Source organism: Cyrtonyx montezumae, unplaced genomic scaffold (genome assembly GCF_038088225.1).
Source record: "Cyrtonyx montezumae isolate F1298 unplaced genomic scaffold, pur_monq_1.0 scaffold_8, whole genome shotgun sequence".
Taxonomy (NCBI): Eukaryota; Metazoa; Chordata; class Aves; order Galliformes; family Odontophoridae; genus Cyrtonyx; species Cyrtonyx montezumae.
In genome coordinates this window covers 95854238-95877211 of record NW_027072089.1, presented here as the reverse complement: position 1 = coordinate 95877211, position 22974 = coordinate 95854238, and the positions used below count along the sequence as shown (strand labels likewise).

The 22974-nt window shown below is 37.2% G+C and overlaps 1 protein-coding gene across 2 annotated transcripts in view; it reads right to left on the bottom strand.

The window, feature by feature from the left end:
- Positions 1–22974, bottom strand: part of LOC136058914 (golgin subfamily A member 4-like) — a 68122-nt gene that overhangs the window by 13076 nt on the left and 32072 nt on the right. For both annotated transcript variants that reach the window (XM_065752700.1, XM_065752699.1), the window contains 11 exons: positions 21091–21138; positions 20033–20089; positions 17563–17661; positions 16931–17069; positions 15587–15774; positions 14995–15078; positions 14040–14187; positions 8202–8380; positions 7042–7173; positions 5843–5998; positions 706–4907 (listed from right to left, as the gene is read on the bottom strand). In XM_065752700.1, the coding sequence (XP_065608772.1) occupies positions 706–4907; positions 5843–5998; positions 7042–7173; positions 8202–8380; positions 14040–14187; positions 14995–15078; positions 15587–15774; positions 16931–17069; positions 17563–17661; positions 20033–20089; positions 21091–21138 (5432 nt within the window). The remainder of the gene's footprint in view (positions 1–705; positions 4908–5842; positions 5999–7041; positions 7174–8201; positions 8381–14039; positions 14188–14994; positions 15079–15586; positions 15775–16930; positions 17070–17562; positions 17662–20032; positions 20090–21090; positions 21139–22974) is intronic.

The window sequence follows — 22974 nt, the reverse complement described above, 5'->3', positions numbered from 1 at the left end:
CTGAGAAGTATGAGAACAGTTTCACAAGGGAAGAAATTTGGGAAAGTTTCCAAAACCATTTTAGAATGGGTTAGTTCTGGATTCTGTGGGATTCTCCTTCCCATCTAATTCATCTGGAAAACACAGGTGCTTCATTTGAACAAAACAAAACAACCAAACCAGAATTGAGTTATCATGTGTCACTGTCCTCCCATTCTCCTTCCCAGAAAGACACAAATTTTTTGCTCAAACATTGGAATTAAATGGGCCCCCAGGGTACAGATTCTAGGAACTTCCTTGCCTGATAAGCTATCAGAACACTGAACAGCATACCACATTTTCTTCAGTGCATATGAACGATGCTTGGTTCCACTTGCTTTCCTGCCACCATCATAATTCACAGTCTGAACTTTCAACTGATCTTGAGATACAGAGTAGTGACACGGAGCTCTCAGAACTGAGCTTTAATAAACTTTGTTTCTTGTTTCAAGAAACTAAAACTGAATTTTTTGTTCTGGTAATGCTGAAAATAAGCATCAACAAACATTTCAAGTGGTGCTTTGTCAAATGAGAAACCAAATTTTAAACTGACGAATCAAATAACGTTTCACGTGTCCACGAAGTGCTATCATGCTAAAAATTGAGCTATAAAAAGGTCTTCTTAACATTTAAGTGGTTAAAAATAAAGAAAGGTTGTGTTAACCAGACCAGGAATTAAGAATTTACCTGATTTTCTTCTCCATTTCTTCCAAGGACTCCTTCTTAACTATGTCGAGCTCCTGCTGATGTTCTTTTCGCAGAGTACGCAAGTCCTTTTGAAGACTGTTTACATCTTTACGCAGTTTCTGTTTCTCCCTTTCAGTCTCTTCCAGTTTAGCTTGCAAGTCCTTCTGCTGGTTCTGCATATCACCTAGTAGCTTCTGCAGCTCCAAATCAGATTTAGTTTTTTCTTCGGCATTTTCTTCAAAAGCTTTCAAGCGTTCATTTCTTTCTTCCAACTGTTGCTCTAAACTTTTTAGGTTTTCTTCGTATTTCAAACTTGTATCTTCCACCTCTATCTTGTGTGCTTCATTTACTTTAGCTAGATTATCTTCCAATTCTCTCACCTTCTGTTCTAAAGAGTGAGTGACGGCCTCTTTTTCCTGCATTTTTTTCTGGTAATCTCCAATTACATTCTCCATATCCAGATGTTTTTCTCCTTTAGCTTTCAATTCTTCCCTGGAACTTGCTAAATCGCCACTGCACCGAGCATGCTCATTCACTAACGAGGAGTACTTCTTCGTCTGCTCTTCAAGCTCTTCCCTGAGGCTTTCATTCACACTCTGCTGCTCTTTCTGTCTCTTCTCAGCACATTCTAATTTTTTAAGGAGCTCTTTCTGTTTGTTTTGCATTTCTAGAAGAGAATCGATACCTTCTTTTTGTTCGCTTTCATACTTGTGCAACGACTTATCTTTTTCCATCAAGTCCTTCTGTAACACATTAATTTTCTCTTCGTACATCTGCTGGACACTCTTAAGTATTTCATTCTTTTCTTGCTCTACAGCAGCTTTTGCACACTCTACTTTTTGCAGCATTTCTCTCTCTAATTCTGCAGAATCTCTTGTTGACTTCATCTTTTCTTCAAGGGATTCAATTTTGGCCTCTCTTTCCTGCACTTTTTGTTCCAAATGTCTTACCTGATTTTCTCTATCTTGTTTCAATTGCTGTTCCTTTTCTTCCATCTGAGACATCAATTGCTTTTTAATAGAACCAATTTTTTGCTCTGCCTTCTTTTTCAGATCTGCCAACTTAGTGCTGTTCTCTGCATTCAGTCTCTCTTCTAACTCTTTCAGTTCTTCCGCTTTGCTTTTAAGTATTGCCGATTTCATTTGACCAAATTCTCTCTCTTTTGCTTCACATTCAGCTGTCAGTGAACCTATTTTCTTCTCAAGACTGAGCACTTTTTCTTCAGTCTCCTTAAGTCTACTGTCTTTTTCAAAAGCAACCTTCTCTGCCTGCTGGAGTTGCCTAACTACTTCTGTTTGCTCCATGTCTTTTTGTTTTTTATGCCTTTTAAGTTCCTCCATCAAGGAATCATTTTCTGAAGTTTTCTGAGCAATGTGTTCTTCTAATTCAGCAACTCTTGCTGCATGGATTTTTAACTCCTCAGTTAACTCACTTTCTTGTTTTTCTATCCTGTTTTCTTTTTGTTCCAACGCACTTTTTAAACTATCCAGATCCTTGCCTTGTTGAGCCAGCACCTTCTTCAGCTTATTTAGCTCTTCGTCTTTCTTCTTGGTTTGGGTATTGCTTAGCTCAAGTTTGCTTTGCAAATCTTTTATAGTTTCATGATCTTGTGTAAACCTCGTTTGTGCTTTTGTCTTCCACTCTGTCAGCTTGGCTGTGCAATGATCTACCTGCTCAAGAGCCAACGCTTTTTCTTGACTCAGTAGCTCAACACTAGATGATAACTCCTGCACATGGTTTAACAACTCTAGTCGCCCCTCTTGATGTTGCTTGCTTAACAGAGCAATGGCCGCTTCCTTCTCTGTTAAGCTTACCATACTTTCAAGTCTAACGTTAAGCTCATTTATTGTTTTGTTGAGAGTTGAGATCTCTGATTCCTTTTCCCGGAGTTCCTCTCTCATTGAGGTGACAGCATTGATGTTTTCTGATAACTCTTTTCTGAGCTGTGTTATGCAAGTTTCTTTTTCTGTGGCTGCTTGCTTCTGATGCCCTTCTTCTTTTTGCAGTTGTTCCTTTTCTGTTACAAGTTCTTCAATATCAGCCTTCATGGACTTTATTAAATTGTCCTTCTCCTGCAGCTGCTGCATTGACTTATCCATTTTAACCATCACCGCTTCTCTAATTTTTGTAGTTTGGCGCTCAAAATCTGCAATTTTGCATGTGACTATGCCAATTTTTTCATTACACTTTTCAATTAATTCATTGCTCTTTGTCTGCAATAGAGCTTCAGCACTCTTCCAGGAAGCATCTAATTGTGCTACGAGCTCCTTAACCTCAGTTTCTCGTAGCTGAAAAGCTTCAATTTTTCTCTCGTAATTTTCACAATCTTTACTGTGAGAAGATTGCACAGTCTTGAGTTTCTCCTCCAAGGTTTTCAGCGTATCAGCCAGCTCACTAATTCTAGCTTTGTCCTTTTCTTCAATTGCTTTCTGTTTACTGATCTCTTCCTGAAGTCCTGATTTCTCTTTCAGAGACTGACTAAGATCACTCTCCAGCTTTTGGAGCTGGGCTTTCAGGCCACTTTCACTATTCGACAGAGCACTCAACTGAGCCAGCGACTGCTTCAGCTCTTCTTGCAATTGCTTCAGGGTCTCATTCCTCTTCACCTGTTCCTCCTTCAGTCGGCTTATTTCTGTCCTTGAGCCCTCCTTCTCAGAGCTGAAGGTGGCAAGTTTCTCTTTCAGATCTCCAAGTTCCTGCTCTTTCTCTTGCAGTTCCATTTCATGTTTTTCCTGGAGCTCTTCAAGCTGCTGATTGAGTTTCTTTTCCCAAGTCTGGCTAATTTCTTCCAACTCCCTCTTATGAGCCTCAGCGAGACTCTCCAGTTGCTCCTTCTGATTAGACTCTAGTTTTGACACAGCATCACTGATTCCAGCTGAGCTGGCATGTGCCATTTCCAACATTTTAGCATTGAATTCACTCTCTTTCTGACTGAACTCCAATTGCTTACTCTCAAGCTCTTTTCTTAGCTTAGATTCCTGCTCAGCAACTTTCCTTTTGAAGGTTTCCTGCATATCTTTTGACTTCTGCTTCATTTTCTCCATTCTGTTTTCCTGACATTTTAGCTTATTTTCATAGTCTCCTTGTAACGTACTAATTCTCTCCTCTGTCGCTAACAGTTTCTGTTTAAGCTCTTCCATTTCTTCGTTCTGTACCTCCTTCACGTGTTCAATTTCATTTTCCTTCTCAGACAGACTTTGCTTTGCCTTATCAGCTTCTTCCTGTAGATCCTTCAATTGAGATTCATAGTGTTGTGTTAGAGATGTCACTTTCTGAGCATTTTCATTACTTTGCTCTTGCAAACGCTGTTTCAGGTCACGTACCTGAGAGATGTTCAATTCTAACTCATTCTTGACTTCATTCAGGTGGGATTCAGTTCTTACTAACTGCTCATTAAGTTGCAATTTTTCTCCTTCCAGGTCCATTAGCTTTTGCCGGAGCTTTGCTAATTCCTCTTCATAGAGCTTTGCCTGCTCGTTAGAAGTATCCTGCTGAGATTGTGAAGCTTCCACTAGCTTTGCGGACACTTGGGCAAGTTCAGCTTCACATCTTTGGGCAGATTCCTTTAGTTCTTCTTCACGTGCTTTTATTTCCGCCATCTGCCTCTCCTTCTCCTCCAACGATTGCTTCAGTTCTTCTTTCAGTACCTTCTCAACTCCTTGAATAGACATCTCACGCTCTTTCAACATAATTTCAACCTTTTCTTTGTGCCGATTCCTCTCTGCTTCCAACTTTCCTTCAAATTCTTGTTCTGCTTCATCTAGTTTACTTTTCAATTCTGAGAGCTCCTGTTCTAAATCCTGACGCACTTTTAGTGCTTCAGATAGTTCAGAAGACAGCGTTTCTAATTCTGTTTGTTTCACATCAAGTTTTTCTAATGTTTTTTCATTCATCTCTTCTATATGTGTACGGAAAACTGTTTCTTTCTCTTTCAGTATCGTATCTATTTCTTGTTCTTGCTTCTCTTTCATTTTTTGTACTTCAATAACATGTTGCTGCTGTAAAATTTGAAGTTTTTCAGTCCAAAGCTTTTCCTGCTGCCGCTTCGCGTTCTCCAATTCCTCCTTGTGTTTTTCAACTATATCGCTCACTTCCTTATTATGCTGCTTTCTTTCAGACTCCATCACAGTGCTTAATTCCTCTGAATGCTTTCTGTCATCTTGTGAACACTTTGCAAGAGAGCTCTCCAATTCAAGAATTCGCTGTTAGAAAACACAGTTTTAAAAGTATATTTCAAATGTAACAAATGGTTCAATTTGGGGGAAAAAAAACAACCAAAAAACAATCAACAACAAGTTCACACAGGAAAATAGCAACTATGGTTTCAGGTTAATTTTTTCCATTACTTGTAACAATTTTTACATCAGCCTTTAGTTTATCTATCTCACTATCAACCTTGCTTCTATTAAGTTAAGTGAGTTAGCTAATGGAAAAAAAGTCCTATTCTTCTGCAGTGAAAACAAACAAAATAAGAACTTGGAAATAAATAATTCAAAGGAATTAATTCATGCAATGTATAAAAAAAATACCATGTTCTTTGTTTTTTTTAAGAACAAATAGGATTAAAGGTTTCTAGAGTCTACAAGGACTATTGGGCTTTATACCTATATACTAGTTTTATCTTAATTCCCTCTCTTACATAATTGCTGCTGTAAAGCTGAAACTCATCCATAGGCAAAATCTACAACTTCAAGTTCGAGAGTGATTGAATGACATGCAAACTTGCCTTATCAGAAAATATGACCTTTTCTGTGACAAAAAGCAAAAGACACTTCAAAAAATTAAGCCAATTTTTACCACTCAAGCATCTTTGTAAGTTTTTGTATGGTAGCAGTATCCATAAATTAAGCAGATCAAAGCACTGCTCCCCTCTACCACGCACATAAAACCTATGTTGATGAATACCAATTTATATCCTACACCACGATATAAAGTGAATGGATTGCTCTATTTTGAAGTCAGATCTTGTAAAAAATTTACAAGCTGTAGCTTACTACATTACATTTTGGTCACTACTAAAACAAGATGTAATTAAACCAAACCTGATCATATAACATCTACATTATTTGTAAACTTATTAAGAACATACTGAAAGGGATTCTTAGAGGATGTTTCCTTTCCTTTAACATTTACTCACAGTTCTGAAAGTCTCTACTTCCTGACGCATCTCCTCAAGTTTCTTGTCACATTCTGACTGCATTGCCTTCTTCTGCAGCTCTAGTTCTTCTAAGGCTAGGGATTCCTGTTGCTCTTGCTCTTTAAGGGTTTTTAAACACTCACTCTGAGTTTTCTCCTGCATCAAAATGAGTAAGACAATACACTATAAAGATGGTCCACATCTTCAAAAACAGTAAAATAGGAAATTTACACACAAGTTAATAGGACTCATATAGTAATTACGTATATTTTCTATACGTACAAACACATGCTGTGTATCTATTATATAGACATATCTACATAATATCATCTATATTTCCATTTTCTTTACTAGGCAACCATTTACCTTCTACTTTATTTTTTAGATTTTTTTTAGATATTTAATCCATGACAAACATAATTCAACTTCAGCATTTCATTTTTGTTTGGTCACCATTATTGAGAGTAACATCTCTGGGGAATAAACATCTGTCTCCACTTAATACTGCTAGAAGATTTTTATATTTCTATTTCTTATCATTAAGAAGTAACCTTAAAACAAATAGAAGAATATGCTCAGGAAGGAACAGTCAGCATCCTCTGTTTCAGTCACCAGCCACCAAAGACCAACACAAAAGAATACCTAGTTGCTAAGTGAAACTGCACAATGAGCTCAAGTGGGCTACAGATTACAGAAAACAGCAGAGAACCCCAGTGATCCCTGACACCTGACCTACAAGGATTATTTTTCTTCCAGAGATCAACCAAATGTGTAAGTCTGTCATAACATAACCAGACATAATAAATTTAAATACTTTTCAGTTAGCAACTTCGTTCTTTGTACTTCCTTTTCTCCAGCTGCTGTGACCAATATCTAATTAATCCAGAGGTAGAAATTTAAAAAAATAACAACAAAAAAAAGTCTAACAAAGAGAGTTAAAGAAAAAAAACAGTAATAATCTTTTACAGAACATTCAGCTGTCAGTGATTACCAACAGTGATTATCATTAACTCAGTCTGGATCAGCGTAGCTGCTTATCTTTCATGCTCTGATGTCTCTGAGGTCCTTGACTTTAAGAGGGCACTCATATCATGAGTGCACTAGGACTCCCATTGTGGAATGGGTCAGATTTAAGACTTCTAGTACCCACCTCCTCACACTTAGAGAAATGCCTTTCTACACATTTTAGGAATGCTTACAAGAGCTGCCTTCATCTTCTCATGGAACTCTTTTTCTTGGGCCTGCAATCTCTCTTTCAGCTCCTGATCTTTGGTAGCCATTTGTTTTTCATGAAATTTTTCCAGTTCAGTAATACGATCTTCTGAAGACTTCTGTGAATCACCAAAAAACTAATTTCAAAAAATTAAATAACAAAACACTTGGTATTATTTCTCAATAAGAAAGACAGCGCAGAGAAAGGAAAACAGCTTTTGCTTCCTTTTAGTAAGTAACAGTTATTTGAGATGCTTACTAGTAATAAGACCTGACAGATGTTATTTTCAAACTTGCCACAGTTCTTGTAAAGAAACATCACACTTTCTAAAGACTCTTCTAAAAGGTGAACTTGTTGTTTACAATTTTAGGTGAAATGCAGTAACAAATTGGAACAGAAGCTGCTGCCTGTGAGTTTCCCTCTATTCCCACTATTTCATGAGCCAGAAGAGTATCATCACCTGACCTACTAAACAGCTATCCAGACCTTACATATGTGCTTTACTCATGAATAACATTATCTAAATAAATCATTCTCTCAAAGCATCAGTGAAAATTAGTAACAGAACAAATGTCAAGACAGGCACTGAAATTTACTGCTTTGCAAGACATGTGCAGCACGTGTTTGATACTAGCTGAAAGAAATTTGCTTTGATCAAGCCGATTTTAGCTATTCTTAACTTAGTGATAAACAGTTGGCAACAAGTTCTTAAAACTTTTACTAGGTTAGCGTAATTACTGGAAGTACTCAGCATTAGAGCTCAGAATCCTAGCGTTGTTGTGTGAGTTCACTGACATTAATTTCTTCATCCATAGTAAATACTGGAATATATCCTTATCATCTCTCTTCAAAGTCACAAGTGTACTTCTAGTTGATACTTTTTATTAAACACCATGGAACCAGAATTCACTTTACAATGAGAAACTTACTGATTTTAAACAGATAGTGAAAAAGTACAAAGTTTTTTATTTCACTTTAAATGCTGAGTAAATCTTTAATTTCAGAGATTAAGTTTTCTACAATGTTTTAAAAACTGGAATTCTACAATAAAGCTCTGATATATTAAATGCACTTTACAACTATAGCTTATTTGTCATTTAATGATTAGGTTAAAAACCAGAAATAACGGTGAGTTTCAGCTTTTACCTTCATAATCTCAGCCACCTCTTTCTTCACTCTGGTCAATTCTTGCTGAAGATTTATTCTCTCTTCCTCACTTGCCTTTTCTACTGCTTTGATTTTTAAATCCATTTCTGCCTGTAATTTTTTCCGGGCTTCTTCAGTTCTTTGGGCGATACTCAGAGCCTTCTCAAGCTCTTCAAAAGCTGTAAAGGTTAAAATAATAATACTATGTTAGTGAGCTTAGGAATCCATCAAGAACTCACATGAGTTTATTGTCTAGAAAGGAAAAAAAAAAGATAAATGGCCGCAAACGTCTTGGATGCTGTTGGGTTTCAGTAGCCTCTATTTCTTCCCTGCAAATCGTTATGTATCAACCACATAAGTCAAACTAGGGCTCCTTTTCTGACCATACACTTAAATAACTTTGTCCCTTGTTAGTAAACCATGAAAAAAACTCTTCCTGGACAGAATACTGATGTACAATACCATTGTACTTTATTCACTACAGAATTTTCTTTCCCACAGCATAACCTTTACAATCTTCTCCCCAGTACTGCGTAGAGATGGGTTTTGCTAATTTCATCCTTTCTCTGTCTACACTCAATATAAACTGCTATGAACGCAGTGAGAAGGGACACTGGAAAAATGTGGCTTCGTGAAGATTCTCTTATGTTTCCAAACTTTGAAAAAAAAATCTAAAGGAAAAAATATTAGCATTTGTTCTCAAAAGAACTTGAGTATTTCTAACATGTTTCGAAGAACACAAATGGAAGTAATGCAAGTCTGCTGAAACACCTCTTAATTTACACATCGGAAGCAATAACCTGACAGCTGCTTCTTATGATAACAAACATTCAAGCCTATTTCATTCACTTCTGAGGTGATCATTTAAACACAGTAAGAAAGCAAATCCTCACTAAAACCGACGACAGAATCTCCGCAGATTTACACAGGACTAGGAAGTAACCACTATCAGGGAAGTCCTGTTTCCTGAAAAGGGCACGAACAGGAGAAGCCTCTGCTGCACGTCAAAGACAAATCCAGTCTCAAGGCAGCATAGGATGGGGTACATTCTTTGCAGAAATTAACTCTGTAAAATCTGCAATCACAGTACCAGTATCACATTTGTAATTTCATAGAGCACAGAAACTTGGATATTAGTCTGGGAACACATACAAAATCACTTTTGAAGACTTTATTTAGTATGCTCGCCCTTCTTCCACTTGATTCTGAACCCAAAAGAGACGCATCCCTAGTCTCCTTGATACACCATTACTTAGTAGGCATTCACAACAGTTACTGTAATCATCTTCTGTGAAACAAATACAAACAGGTAACCATATTTAATAATATTCAGGCATGAACTTGAGAAGTGAATAACAATTTCTACTCAAAATCTTCTGATAACTTTTGAAACCAGTCTTTATGAACAAACGGCACTTTTTGAACCAATGCCACAAGTTTGTTCCCAAGTTACTTCAGTCCATAAAATTGCATTCATCCAATTTATGACCTTTTCCAACTGTTTTGCAAGGAAGCTTTTCTCTGACTCCTCACAGCAACAATTATGTTTTAGGATGTAGTAGGTCTGTTACTGACCATGACAATCCAAACCACGTAATCACACCCAGGTTTTTATTCCTAATTCTACCTGGATACCTCCTTACAAGGTACGTCAAGAACTCCTTACAAAAATCTAGGAGATTATGTCCAAGAGCAAAACAGTATAAAGTATAATGCCAGCATGCACGAGGCCAATAGCTCTTTATGAAAGGGAGCCACCCCTTTTCCAAGCACGTTCTTTATCATCCCCACTGAGACATTTGCCACCCTGGGCCAGCAGGACTCCACTCCTTCCCGCTGTGCCCCAGCCCATGAATGCAGGCTGCACCGCTGCATCTGGAGACTGGTAGTGTCTGCTCTCCTCTTCCCTCAAACCTAGCCAAAGCAGACAGAAACAGCCACATCAGACTAAAAAATCCTGCAAACTTTTACAAAGTATGATTTAGAAAACTTGCATCTAACGGATTTCAAGAGATTTCCCTGTTTCCCTTTCTGATTCTTGCTACGAGTAACAAAATCTCTTTCATTTGAGAAATCTCTTCCTTCCAAAAAAGGAAATCTAACGCATCTGCCAGCACCCACAAACTCACTAAACAGAAGATTCAAATTTGCACTAGGATTGACTGCTGATGAGTGGAAGCTGAGCAACATGCAGGATGACAGCTGCACTGCCATAACTGCAAGCAGGATGCTACCGCAAACACTAGGCAGAGCTGCTGGATGAAACGTCAAGGGGGAATGGAAGCACAAAGAAGCAACACTTCACAAACACACACGGTTCTGTAAAAGTTAAATTATATGCTTCTCAGGCACTTTTAGCACTTAAGCAAAACAGGACATTTTAGATTAAACTAGTTAATTCTAGTGTAGCATAACACAAGCAAATTTAAAATGAGTGAACAGCTAACATCAGGGAGAGAGAACACAGTCTAAATTACTATTGTTACTATTCTTTTCTAATCTCCTGAAGCTTTTAATTCCACTGTGGATAAAAGTTTGGAATAAGAAGCCTGTGTTTTTATCCAAGCACACCTATTCTGAATCCCAAGAGCAAGTAAAGTCACTGCCAGTGCTCCTCCCAATCAGCACAGCTAATGTTGAGGAAAGATCCTTCTTTCTAAGGTACTGGTCTCATAAAGACTCACTGGAAAAACAGAAATGCTAACAAACACGCCAACAAAGCTTCAGACAAGTCTTGCAAGGCCTCATTCACGTGACCAAAGCAGACCAAGAGGGAGCCTTTCTCCTGTGCAGAATATAAAATTAAACAGAGCCTGGGCACAGTCTAAGTAGTGCCAGGTTGCAAAACTGATTTTTATAAAACGTGCCAGAAAGTTAACTGCTTCACATACAATAATCCTAAGTATCAGCTCCAACACTCCTTTCCTTCCCTCTGCTACCCTGCGTAACGTGAGTTCCTTTTGCAAAGGCTTCTTGATTACCCTTGCCAGTACTGCAAACACATATCACCTTCAACTGCAGTGCCATCTACTGCTGGACACTGTGCACAAAGCACAGAACAGACACAGCAAGAGACGTTTACATTTTCTTAGCGAAGGATGAGCGCAGGCACCTCATCAAAAAGCTACTTGAGAAATAAAGGTTGAATTTGTTTCCTCTAGTTGGTTCGCTCAGCTACGTGGGATTCTCAATGCAGAGTTGAGGCTTTTTTATTCTCCACAGAAAGGTGCAAAGCATAAACTAATTAACCTTGCAAAGGAAATGTCGCCTGCAGAAAGCAGCAAAGTGAAGAAATAGGAATTCACTTTCTAAAGATTGCTTGTTTATTTTACTTCACAGAACGTAAAGCCATCAGTTAACTGCATTCTGAGAAGTCAAAGATGACATATGCAAAGAATTTCCAGTTTAGTGACAGAATTAGTAAATTTAACAATATTATTGTTAAATGAAAATACAGATCATGTACGCAATTTGAAAAGCATTCAATAACAGCTGCAGTTGCTTCCACTTAATGAACTGCCATCGCCTGAGAAGCACACAATTTGCTTTCAGAGCCCAGACCAAGTACCCAACGTTTGATGTAAGAAAAGAAAGCCCTTACCCCAGTCCTGTTCATACAAGGCTTGGGAAAGGCACCGTGATTCACTCATTGGCATGTGTGGATGCACAAAAACAAGATGCTCTGTGAGATTTCAATGCAGTGAACTTCTAACTATAAAAAAACTGAACATTAACTGGGGACACTCAGTTACAGTTGACACAACACACACAAAATAAGGACATGCATCTTTCAGTACATGAGATCGCATTCACGTTACACTGTCACTACTCTCTCTTGTACTAAATCCAATACTAGTGCTTTTCAGCACTGTCATTTAATTACAATAAAAAACCCAAATACGTGACACTGGCAAAATGTAAAATATGAAGTACAAAATACATCAATTTTTGTCCGAGTGTCGTACTGTAGGTTGACATAAATGCCAAGTACAAAAGGATCACTGCTTATCTTTACTTTGGCATACTGTAGATGAAATGTAACACTTCTACAATACAATATGGCACGAAGTAAATCTTCACTGTATCATAATAAGGAAAATTATCAAGTCTACAATCAAAAATCACCTCGTGTAAACCAGTCAAAAAACCCAACGTTAGACCTCAAGATACTTCAAGCTGTCGACTTCACAGAACTTGTGAAAATCAAAGGCTGTGACACAGAACTAATTTCAAGCTTTCCCAATATTCATGGTCTTTTTTCAAATGCCGGAAGTGTGATTTTGATTGCATTAAGCTCCAATTCAGCTGTGTGTCACAACTTCTCTGGAACGAATAGAAAACCTAATGAAGTTCACTGCACTAATTTATCAGAGGTTCCAACATCTGCATATGCATGCTTAACAGAGAACAAAAAAACCTAAGTGCTTAAAACAGACACTTATGCATTATAAACATTATCATACGCACCTAAAAATAAAAACGAACACTGAACACACAAATCTCTTCATAATATTCCTAAGTTAAATTCCTTGTCACTGCAGTTGTCGTTTTTTCCACAAAGACAGATAGTATTTAATGCATTTTCAGATTCCAACTGTGAAAACATGATGAAATTACTGTACAAACAGGAGTGCACGGATATCAGATCCTCATTAAAGGTTTCTACCGCTTCAAAAATTGCTGTGCTTCACACAACATCAGCAGTAACTTCCTATCTCTGGGATGTTAAAATACTCTTGATATATCCTTGATAGTTTCTTGTTTGTTTGTTTTTACAAAATGTAATTAAGCTTTCTAGTCTCCCAGAATTGAGCAAAATCCAATTTCAGACAAGGATGCAGTGATTTCTGAAAGATGGATTTCAAAGCTATAAATGCTCATGAAAGGACAGGGAAGGAGGGCACCATCAAAATACTTGTTATTTTCACTCGTTGCTTTGTGCGTCGTTACATTTCCTTTCCCGGTTTTGGAATCTGCTCCTCCGTATCACGAACCCACTTTTAAAATTGAAAGTTCTGACCTCAGCTTACATAGATTTAAAATAAACTGCCAGTAGATGTAAGCTTTGAATTTCTCAATACTTAGAGAGAAAAAAATACAATATGGCATGCTTTACTCTTCATGCAACTAATCACATCATAGCTTCTGTCAAGACTGTGAGCTACTCTCTCTAAATGCCTATGGGAACAATCTGAATGTTTCCCTAAGAATGTAAGATACAGTGCAAAAAAGTGGGAGGACTGACTGAAAGTACACGCAACTACTGTTATCAAATTCCAAATAGCAGCATACTTTGGTGCGCAATAATTGTACAAATACTAGGTTACAAAAGCCTGAAACAACAGTATCGTCACTGATTAAAACGTTTCTGCTACAAGTACTGAAAGAAAATATTTGTTATGGTTGTAACACATCCTTCTGTTTCTAATTCTTTCCAATTTCTTATGCATTAATTGCTATGTTTTCTATGTCAAATACAGATGGTGTTAGCATGGTAATTGAAAAAAAAAATATATATATTTCCAAAGTTTCTCCCCAGGAATTACAACAATACAACTCTATGTCAATCTTTTCTGCTACCAAGAAGGTACAGCTGCTTCAGCAGCTTCCTTCCTCACTCTGGCTGTACTAAGAGTAGACTATCACACAAAAAAGTTATAAATTATGAGCGGAAATGAAGTTAGCAAGGATGTCAGCAGGGATGACACAGCAGAACGTAACAAAAAAAAAGCATATTCTAACACCATTCCAAATAACACCTGATGAAAAACTGCAAAAAGAACATGCTGAAGCTTTCTTATGATCAAATATGAAAGGTAATAAACTTCCGTTTCTTACCAGCTCTCTCAGACTTCTCTTTCTGCTCTTTTAACTCCTCGCCTTGTGTAGTTATCTGCTTGATACGAGCACGTAGCTGGGCCACCTCTTCCTCCTTCATTTCCAACGTTTCATGCATTTGTCGCTTTGTCTCTGCAATTACCATGCCCTATGGAAAAGGTCCTTGTGATAAAAGCTAACAAACAAATAAAATGCATATCGAAAACAATTTCAAGCCAGGACACCCTCCTTGTTAGAAATAAACTTTAATCCGTTACTACACAATCAGAAATCATGGTATTTTTCTAGATCAGAAAACAGAAAATACCAATAAAAACATCAGAATAGGAATTATTTTGAAGAGACAAGATTTATCTAGTGGCTAAAAGTACTCCTCCAGGAAACAAGAACCATCAAAAAAACTTGTTTTTTGGAACAGACATTCTTCTTTGAAATATACATTCTGCAAACTCAAAGCACTACTGCTTCTCCTTAAAGAGCAAGCACAGTAGATGAGTGCTAGCTATGCTGCTTGTTACACCACCACCAAAAGTTACTCCAAGTAAAAACTGTGATTACAAACCTCTTACAAAGAACAAAAGTGGAGAAACTCCTCACATTCCTAAGAAATGACAGCTACTTCACTGCGTGTTTAATTCCTGTACAATGCATCTCATCAGGTTTTTTACAGCTTGCATTGAGGTGTGTAACCACGGGAGTCCACTTGCTTATTATTATGCCTTTTCCAATTATGTCCTGCATAACATGCACTTGCAGCACTACATATAACCTAAGAGACAAATATTTTCAAGTATTTATATAATAAAATTCTCAGCCAGCTTAAATGATTTGCTTATAAACTGGATGCAAGCCAAACCAGCTGACTAAGAACTGCTTCAAACACTGTTAAGTCAGATATTTCAAGTTCAACCACTCCTCTTCCCATACTACAGTTTATAGAAAACTTCTTATTTACCTTGTCTTGTTCTAGCTGCTCAATCATATTTTTGGCATCACGCAGCTGTGTAATCAGTTTTGTCTTCTCAGCCATGTGAAGGTCCTAAAGTGAAAAAAAAAACACAGCCCATTCACAAGAGCTTTAAATGCTGCCATCCACATGAAAATTCCTTCTGGCAAGCACTTGAGGTTTGGCTTTTAGAAAGAATGATTTCTAGACTGTTACATGACCAAAACAGTTGTTACATTAAAAACATTAAACAGGCTAGCAACGAAGCCCTGCACTACGCCTTGGAGATAAAGCAGAGAGCAAAGCTCAGAAAAATGAAAGCAGGCAGCTTTAAAATTACTCCTAAACATTCCCAGCTGCCTCATAGCTACCATAACAATGCAGGTATTGGAAGGCACAGGGTCTCTTGTGAATGAGAGAGCTGCAACGGTGATATGGGCAAGAAATACACCCAAGGCATCTGCTCCACTACCTGCATCTTGGCTTACAAGGTGACCTTAGCAATGCAGCATTGTATGTTTGAGCCCTGTGAATCAATTCTGCGAGTACTGGGATTCTTACAGTACTCTTGCAGCTAGACATCAAGTCAAGAGCATTTTACCTTCATTTTCTCCAGCTCCTGAAGTCTCTCTTCCAGCTGCTCCTGCAGTGCCTCTTTCTCATTGGTGAGCTGGGCACAGCGCTCCTTGTGTGAGCGAATCATCTCCCTGCAGCGCTGCAGCAAGTTCTCTTGGCGCTTCACCCTCTGATTAAGAGTTTCCAGTGTTCTAACAGAATCTTCATTACCCTCTGCAGACAATATGCCAACATTACCACGTGCACACTTTTTCCAAAATGCAGACCTACTTCCGTAATTCACATGGTGGTTAACTCACATTTCTTTAAAATTAAAAGTTGTGCAAAGTTTGCAAAACTTCCTACTGTCTACTTTAAATGCATTCCAGACTCCTGTTTTCACAGTGTTGGGTTCGACGTTAATTCTAGTCTAGCAAGGCTGGCAATATTGCATTAGGCAGAAAAAAGGCCAAATTCAGGATCTTTCTAAGCTATGCTCTTCTCTGTATGAATGGCTTTTCATAGCAAGAAAAGCTACTCTCTTCTCTAGAATACAGATATATCCGTATACTCTGTCCTGGTGCTCTGAAAACAGGATCAGACACATTCCTAGTCATTCCTTTCATGACCATAGGGTCTTACACACTACAATCCTGAAGCAGACCTGAGCACAGCAAACATCCCAAACTGATTCCTGTGGACTAAATGCATATGGTACTTCCTAAGCAGCACAAGGTTAGAAAAGACATGATGCTGGTTAGGAAAATCTTTGCTCTAACACCACACGTTATCTAAACAGAAAAATCATGGCCGATCCTGAACAAAGATCATTTCAAGATCCATGCTCATCTCTCCATCTGAATCCTAACTTCTATGAAATTGAGACGGATACTTCCACGGTATACCAGCAATATGTTATCTCACCATCAATCACCAAGTCTGAACAACACTGAGGCTTCTAGAGCTCAGATATCTCCTGATGAAAGGAAGACTTAAAAGAGACTGGTCAATAGCTCAGATATCAAAATTCATCTTTCCTTCTACTTTTTCTGGAAAAAAACAAAACAAAACAAAAAGGACTGGCAACTGCCTCTTCTAAACCCTAGAGTTAGTTCCTTGCTTATGGGAGACAGAATCTTCTGAAAATGTGAAGTGGGAACAGCAATACTAATGTTAACATTGTTTACAGAGGCTAGATGGACCAGATTTGAATTCCTATAGAAAGTCAGCACACTGAATGGTTACTGTGTCCTCTAGGTGCCATTCTATTTCCAGAAAAAGCATCTTTCTAGAAAATACGTTGAGCCTTATGTTCTTCTACTCCATCGTAAATAATAGCAAGTGTATTCCCCCCAAAATCAAGACCTCTTAAAATAGCCCCAGTACCTACCACTGCTTCCTGGTTCCACAGTATTTTCTGCATTCACTTCTTTAGTTTGACTTTCAACTTGTGGTTCAGACTGGTTATTGGGATCAGGTAATTCAATGTCTATCTGACCATTCTGTAACCTCTGCTTCAGCAACGATACCTAAACAAAAAGTTATTTCCATTAAAAGGCAAGGATTCTAAGATGACCACATTTTCAGTTGCAGAATAAGAGAAAATTAAGAAAAGTGTTTCCAGGAAGCAGAGAAAGGAAACATTCGTCTGGTTATTTTTAACATTTTTTAAAGTCACAATTATGCTTTCAAGCTGCAAAAATAGTATAATTATGAGTGGAGAAACAACAAAGATCAACTAAGGAAAATCCATGCGTTTTACAAAAGCATTTCTAGCTCAAATACCTGTTACATTCTTGGTAACAATGACATTAAAGAGATCAAACATCTGTATTTAACACGAATGAGGTTTTTCAAAGGTATTCTAAAGAGATCTATTTAATTTCTAGAAAATCATAAATTCTCAAGCTTCACAACACAACAGCATTTACAGTACAACATGGACACTCAATACAGGAGATTCATAAAAAAATATTAGGAAAAATTAATTTTTAAAAACATCTCTTGGGTATGGTGCTCTACCTGAGTCTGCAGAACACTAATAAGTTGATCCTTTTCTTCTAAGGAAGCGTCAAATTCCTCCTGGAGATGTTTCTTAGCTTCTTGATCCATCTGGAGCTCCTGTGAATCACAGATAAACACATTTCAAATGAAAACTGACATGTGAATTTAAAAAGATTATCCATATATTATGAAATAATAAAAATCTCATTGTAACTGTAACTTCAAAAAATACCTTGTAGCATCTATTTCTTTTACTAAACAACGTAACAGGAAAACCCAATTCTAATACCAGCATTTAAATTTTAAGAGATTAGATCCAATAAGAAATTATCAAGGATTGTCTCTTCCAGAAAACAAGTTTGTCTCAGGATCACTTCAAGCTTGTTCCTAAAAACTGTTTTCCACACACACATTTCTCCTGGGAACTGAAGAATCCACTTTGGTAAACCAGAATCTGCATTTAGGCACCAGATTTAATCGACATAAAAAGCAGAAATGTATATTTCTCTTATGCTCATTCAGTACACTAGAACTGTAGTATGACACATGCCATTTGCAACAACAGAAAGTAGACTGCTTTTTTTAAACCTTAAATGTGTCTCAAGTGAGACAAAGGATGAAAAAAAAAAAACTTCTGAGTGGTTTTACTGGCTACTTAATTTAATTCATTTGGATGAACACCTTTAGAAACATGTAGATGTAACCTAAATATGTAAGCAATATCTACATGACATTATAAAATACTTCTTCAAGGTGGTTTCTGATTGCTTTTAAAGTTGATCTATTTTAAAATAGTTATCTAAATAATTAGTTGTTAGGATGATAATTTGCATTCAACTTCTCACTGAGAAAACCAGAATCATGCATGTTTTATTCATGCACTGCAGATCGTTTTTTATACATGTATTTTTAACTTTCTATTTACCTCATCCACATGCACATTTAACCCAGATTTACCCCAGAAACTAAACAGGTCTATAATCATTATTCTGCAAGGGTGTTGCTTGTGTAAAAGCAAGGACCACCGGTAGATATGGGATCTGTTAGCCACACCTAGTTGCATCACAGAAAGCATAAAGGGGATGAAAAAGCAAACGAGACAAATTGCAAGGCACTGAATGCCTCCTGCTTTGCTTTCACCCAACTCCCAAACCCATTTTCATGCTCTCCTGCTATCTATCCCTTCCCCAACCAGCAAATGCCAACTATGACACCTGCAGCTGTGAGCACTGACCACGCTTGGCCACCACCAAAAGGACAGTGTTGGAAGGCAGCTACAAAGCTGTTCCCCTCTCTTTTCAACTAACTACATTCGCTTCTGAACCGTACGCTGCCTCTCGTTCTCAACAGCTACTGATCACAACTCTTCCCTGTGCTTCAGAACTGTAGAGGAAATTCCTTGCACAGCAAAGAAGCCAACAAAATGTTCTGAAACCAACACTGCAATAGACCTCTGAATTCAAAAGCCCTTCCTGGCCCTTGCCTGACAACTGTTGATGAGGAATTATTTTTAATAGGAAAAACCTAATGCAAAACCTAACACAAAGTAAGTATTTATGTACAAGGATTATTTGAGCAATTAGCACATAACAAGGAAAACTTAATTTGTTCTTGTATTGCCTCCTCAAAAGAGCCTTGTCTCATCCAACACATTTATGGGAAGAATATGGTGAAGGACAGCTCTTATGGGTTTGGTTTTTAACTGCCTTTAACTGATAAGTGGCTACATCGATGAATGATGAATTTTGTAGCATTTTAGTTTCCACAGTTAAATATTTCCATTTTATTGGTATGTTTTAATTACTATTACTTCAGATTTTATGAATGTCTGACTTCATGTTGTAATACTCAGGCTTTCAGAAGACCAAATAATTGTTTTTTGAAGATTTTAAATTAATAATAAAGGATTTAAATCTTAGATCTTAGGAAATTTTAAATTGGTAAGATTTTTAAGGAAGAGTAGTTTCTACAAATTTATATTTTGAATCCCTTTTTAAACATATTAGGCATACCTGTACACATGGGAATACATACATCGCATAAATCTCTCTCTAATCAAAGAGTTTTGTCAAAGGATGTTAAAAGTTCAGTACCCACGCAACCCTTTTGCTAACAAAAACATTTTAATTCCAATGCATATAAGCCTTTCAAACTTCAACGAAGTATCAATCCTGGTAAATAAGTGCTAAAAAAGCAAGAAGTCGCAGAGCCGCAAGAAATGCCAGGCAATAACCACATGCAATTCTATCAATTTCACAACGAACAGCAAAGCAATTCAGTTGGTACTACAAACTGTGACAATAAGCTGCAAAACAGGAAATAAGCAAGAGAAACAGCCCTGTGTTAGGCAATAAAAGCAAGCATTGATAACCCTGCTGTGCAATAGGAAACATTTTCCAAATTGAATTTAAAATAAAAAACTAGGCACAGAGAAAGATTCTCTGCATGTATGGCGGAGGGTAAACATTCAAGCAATCAAGGAATTTACCTCTCTCAGTTCTCCAATTCTGCGAAGTGCTTTATCCTGACTTTGACTCAGAATGCCCTTAAAAACGAATAAACAGTACATGTATTAAATCTATCTACAAGTACAAAGCATAAATAAATTCAGAGAATTGTACTTCGGTGGAAGTGTTTTGTCAACGGTTTACGGGCAGGTTCGGCCCGGTTCCGTGACGACTGGTGCGGGGGACCCATGGACCCACGCCCTAGAAAAGGGGAAGGGGGAAAGGGAAAAGGGAGATGGGCCTAGGAACAAAACAGCAGCAACGATCTGAGGAGGAAAGCTAATTTACTAAATAGATAACGGAAAGCAAAATAACACAATATAATACAATAGAATTGAAATTAAAGATAATAAATCAAATAAAATGAGCAAGAGAGAGTGTCCGATAAACCGAAGGCCTTATGCTAACGCTGAAGGCGGACGGCAGCGAGCACCCACTGCTGAGTCCATCCCAAAGGAAAGAGAGTGTCCCGTGACCACAGACAGTTTTTATCTTTCCCCCTGAGCGTAAACACGTAAGAACGCAAAGCATCGCAAAGTCCTCTGGGGAATGTAGTTCTCTCTTCTGAGACAGGCATACCTGGAACTATTGATGATCCACGGAGCTGGAACATTAACTCTTTTAACTCTAAATGCACTACATGATGTTATGATGTGGAATACCAGTACCAAAAATCATAAAATCATGACATGTTTGTATTTATTTTTCTTTCAAGTCAAACTTGATGCATAAGTATTGTATTGAACTGCCAACTGAGTTGGCAATCTACCACTTGAATTCACTTGATGCAATCAAAAAGACAGAAGTACAACAACTCTTGTTATCTGCACAAACCAGTATTAGCTGAGATTTCTAAGGGTACCAAGCTAAGAGAGTCTTCTGTTTATTTTCTTTATAAATAAAATACACGTGCATATGTAAATGTGTACAAATGCATAAAAATGAATATAAAGAAAGGACAGAAAGTTAAATGTGTACTCACACTATTTCAAGATTCAGAAAATCACTCAAATAGCAGAGGAAGAATAGTAATGCTTACCTCTAGCTTCCTCTTCTCTCGCTGGATAACTTGATAAGCAGACACTAGCTGAAATACAGAAATCATGAATAACAATGGTAATGCATACACTTACAGATATCAAAATAATTTGCCTAGTTGTATCACTATTAGCATTTTCAAACTCCTTCCTTCAGTTGGAAAGCTCTTCTGACAGGAATACATGAAAACAATTGTCTTGTGCAACATTCACATTTTTCATTTATAAAATAACTCAAATACTCAAGAAAAAAAGTCTACACATCAAAACAAATAGGTTACTCAGCATTCACGAACAGTATTCCCCTCATTGAAAATAACCCTAAAAACTCCCAAGCTTAAGTACATGTGGTCAAAAAATTACATCAGAAAGTTACAGCCCAGAGAACTGCCTCCATGGGGATGTACATTTTTAAGGGTACACATCCCAGAGAATTTAAGTTTAAAAATGATTTTACCTTACAAAGTACGCTTTCAACTCTAGAAAAAGCTAGATGAATGTTCTCATCCCATGTGCTTTGCACATACCCAAGCAGACTAAGAAAGACTAGAAATGAACAATATTTTTCATTGTATGCTGACAAAAGGACTTCATGAGTAACTGCACAATTTAGTTTAATTAAAAATCTGATCACAATTGTGTAAGCTGTCCAAAGCAGAATGAGCATAACAGCTCTTGGAACCAGAATACACCCTTTTCCAACTACTGAAAAAGTATAGGAAAACAAATGCAAAACATCAAAACCTGAAATCTGTAAGTCAAGAAATATCTTAAAAACATTATTTAAAATAAATTAGATATTTCCAGAACTCAAAGCTACTTTTAAATTTAGTTATATTTACTTCATGCTTAAAAGAAACAAAAACTACTATGGATGGTTCCCCTTACTGTTTTGAGATGACAACTTTGAGTTCTACTTTCAATAAGAAAAAAATTTAAATCTTCACATTCTCTATATGTTCAAATGCCTTTCTTCCAAAATCCAACATGCCTTTCAACTGGAGAAACTCGCACACTAAAAGTGCTTTTTGATACAGAAAATTATGATTTTCTGGACAGACTGCTCTAAAAACACAAAGCAAAAGCTACAGAATGGAGAACTTTTATTTTAACAACACTTTTTTTTTAACTGAAACCTTTAAAAATGTAATATTATGCCAGCTGGAAGATAATGAAAATATAGTGGGAGATAACAATGAATGAACTGATAAAACAGCTAATTTTTTAAGACGTGTTAAACACAATAATTGCTATGTACGTCTTAGATTGCATGGATTTTGACACTGATAGCCAAAAATCTACACACAAATTTCTGTACTTGTGGGTAGCACATATTTAAATAACTGAAAAAAAAAATAATAAAAACGGATGCATACATTTAGTTTTAAATACAACAAAACGTATTCTTAAAAAATAAATGAATAAATAAAACAACCTGGAAGGTTTTGGTTTTCAAAACAGTTCAGAGAGTAGCAACATTACTGATATCATTGCTTTCCACTGAAAAGAAAAAAAAAACAAAAACCAATAGTGTTATACCTAAAAGTTGTGGGGAACAGAACTTAATGACTGAAAATAAAGTGCCCGTCTCTGATAAATGCATGGAGTGAAGTACATGGTGTAGGCGTACTTCAGAACAAGTTACAGAAGCAAAGCATGTTTGCCATCAAGTCAGCACAAGTCATGCTCAGCACCATGTTCAACACCAGCACCAGCCTGGGTACACACTTTCACCACAGAACCTCCTGGACCTGTAATATTTACCCTCCTGGGTAAATATCCAAGGAAAAAACTCACACAAAATGACAGTCAACTGATCTCTGATGCCAGCAGCAAGGAAGTATTTACCAACCAGATGAAAAGGGAGAAACTTTAACAGGCTGGAG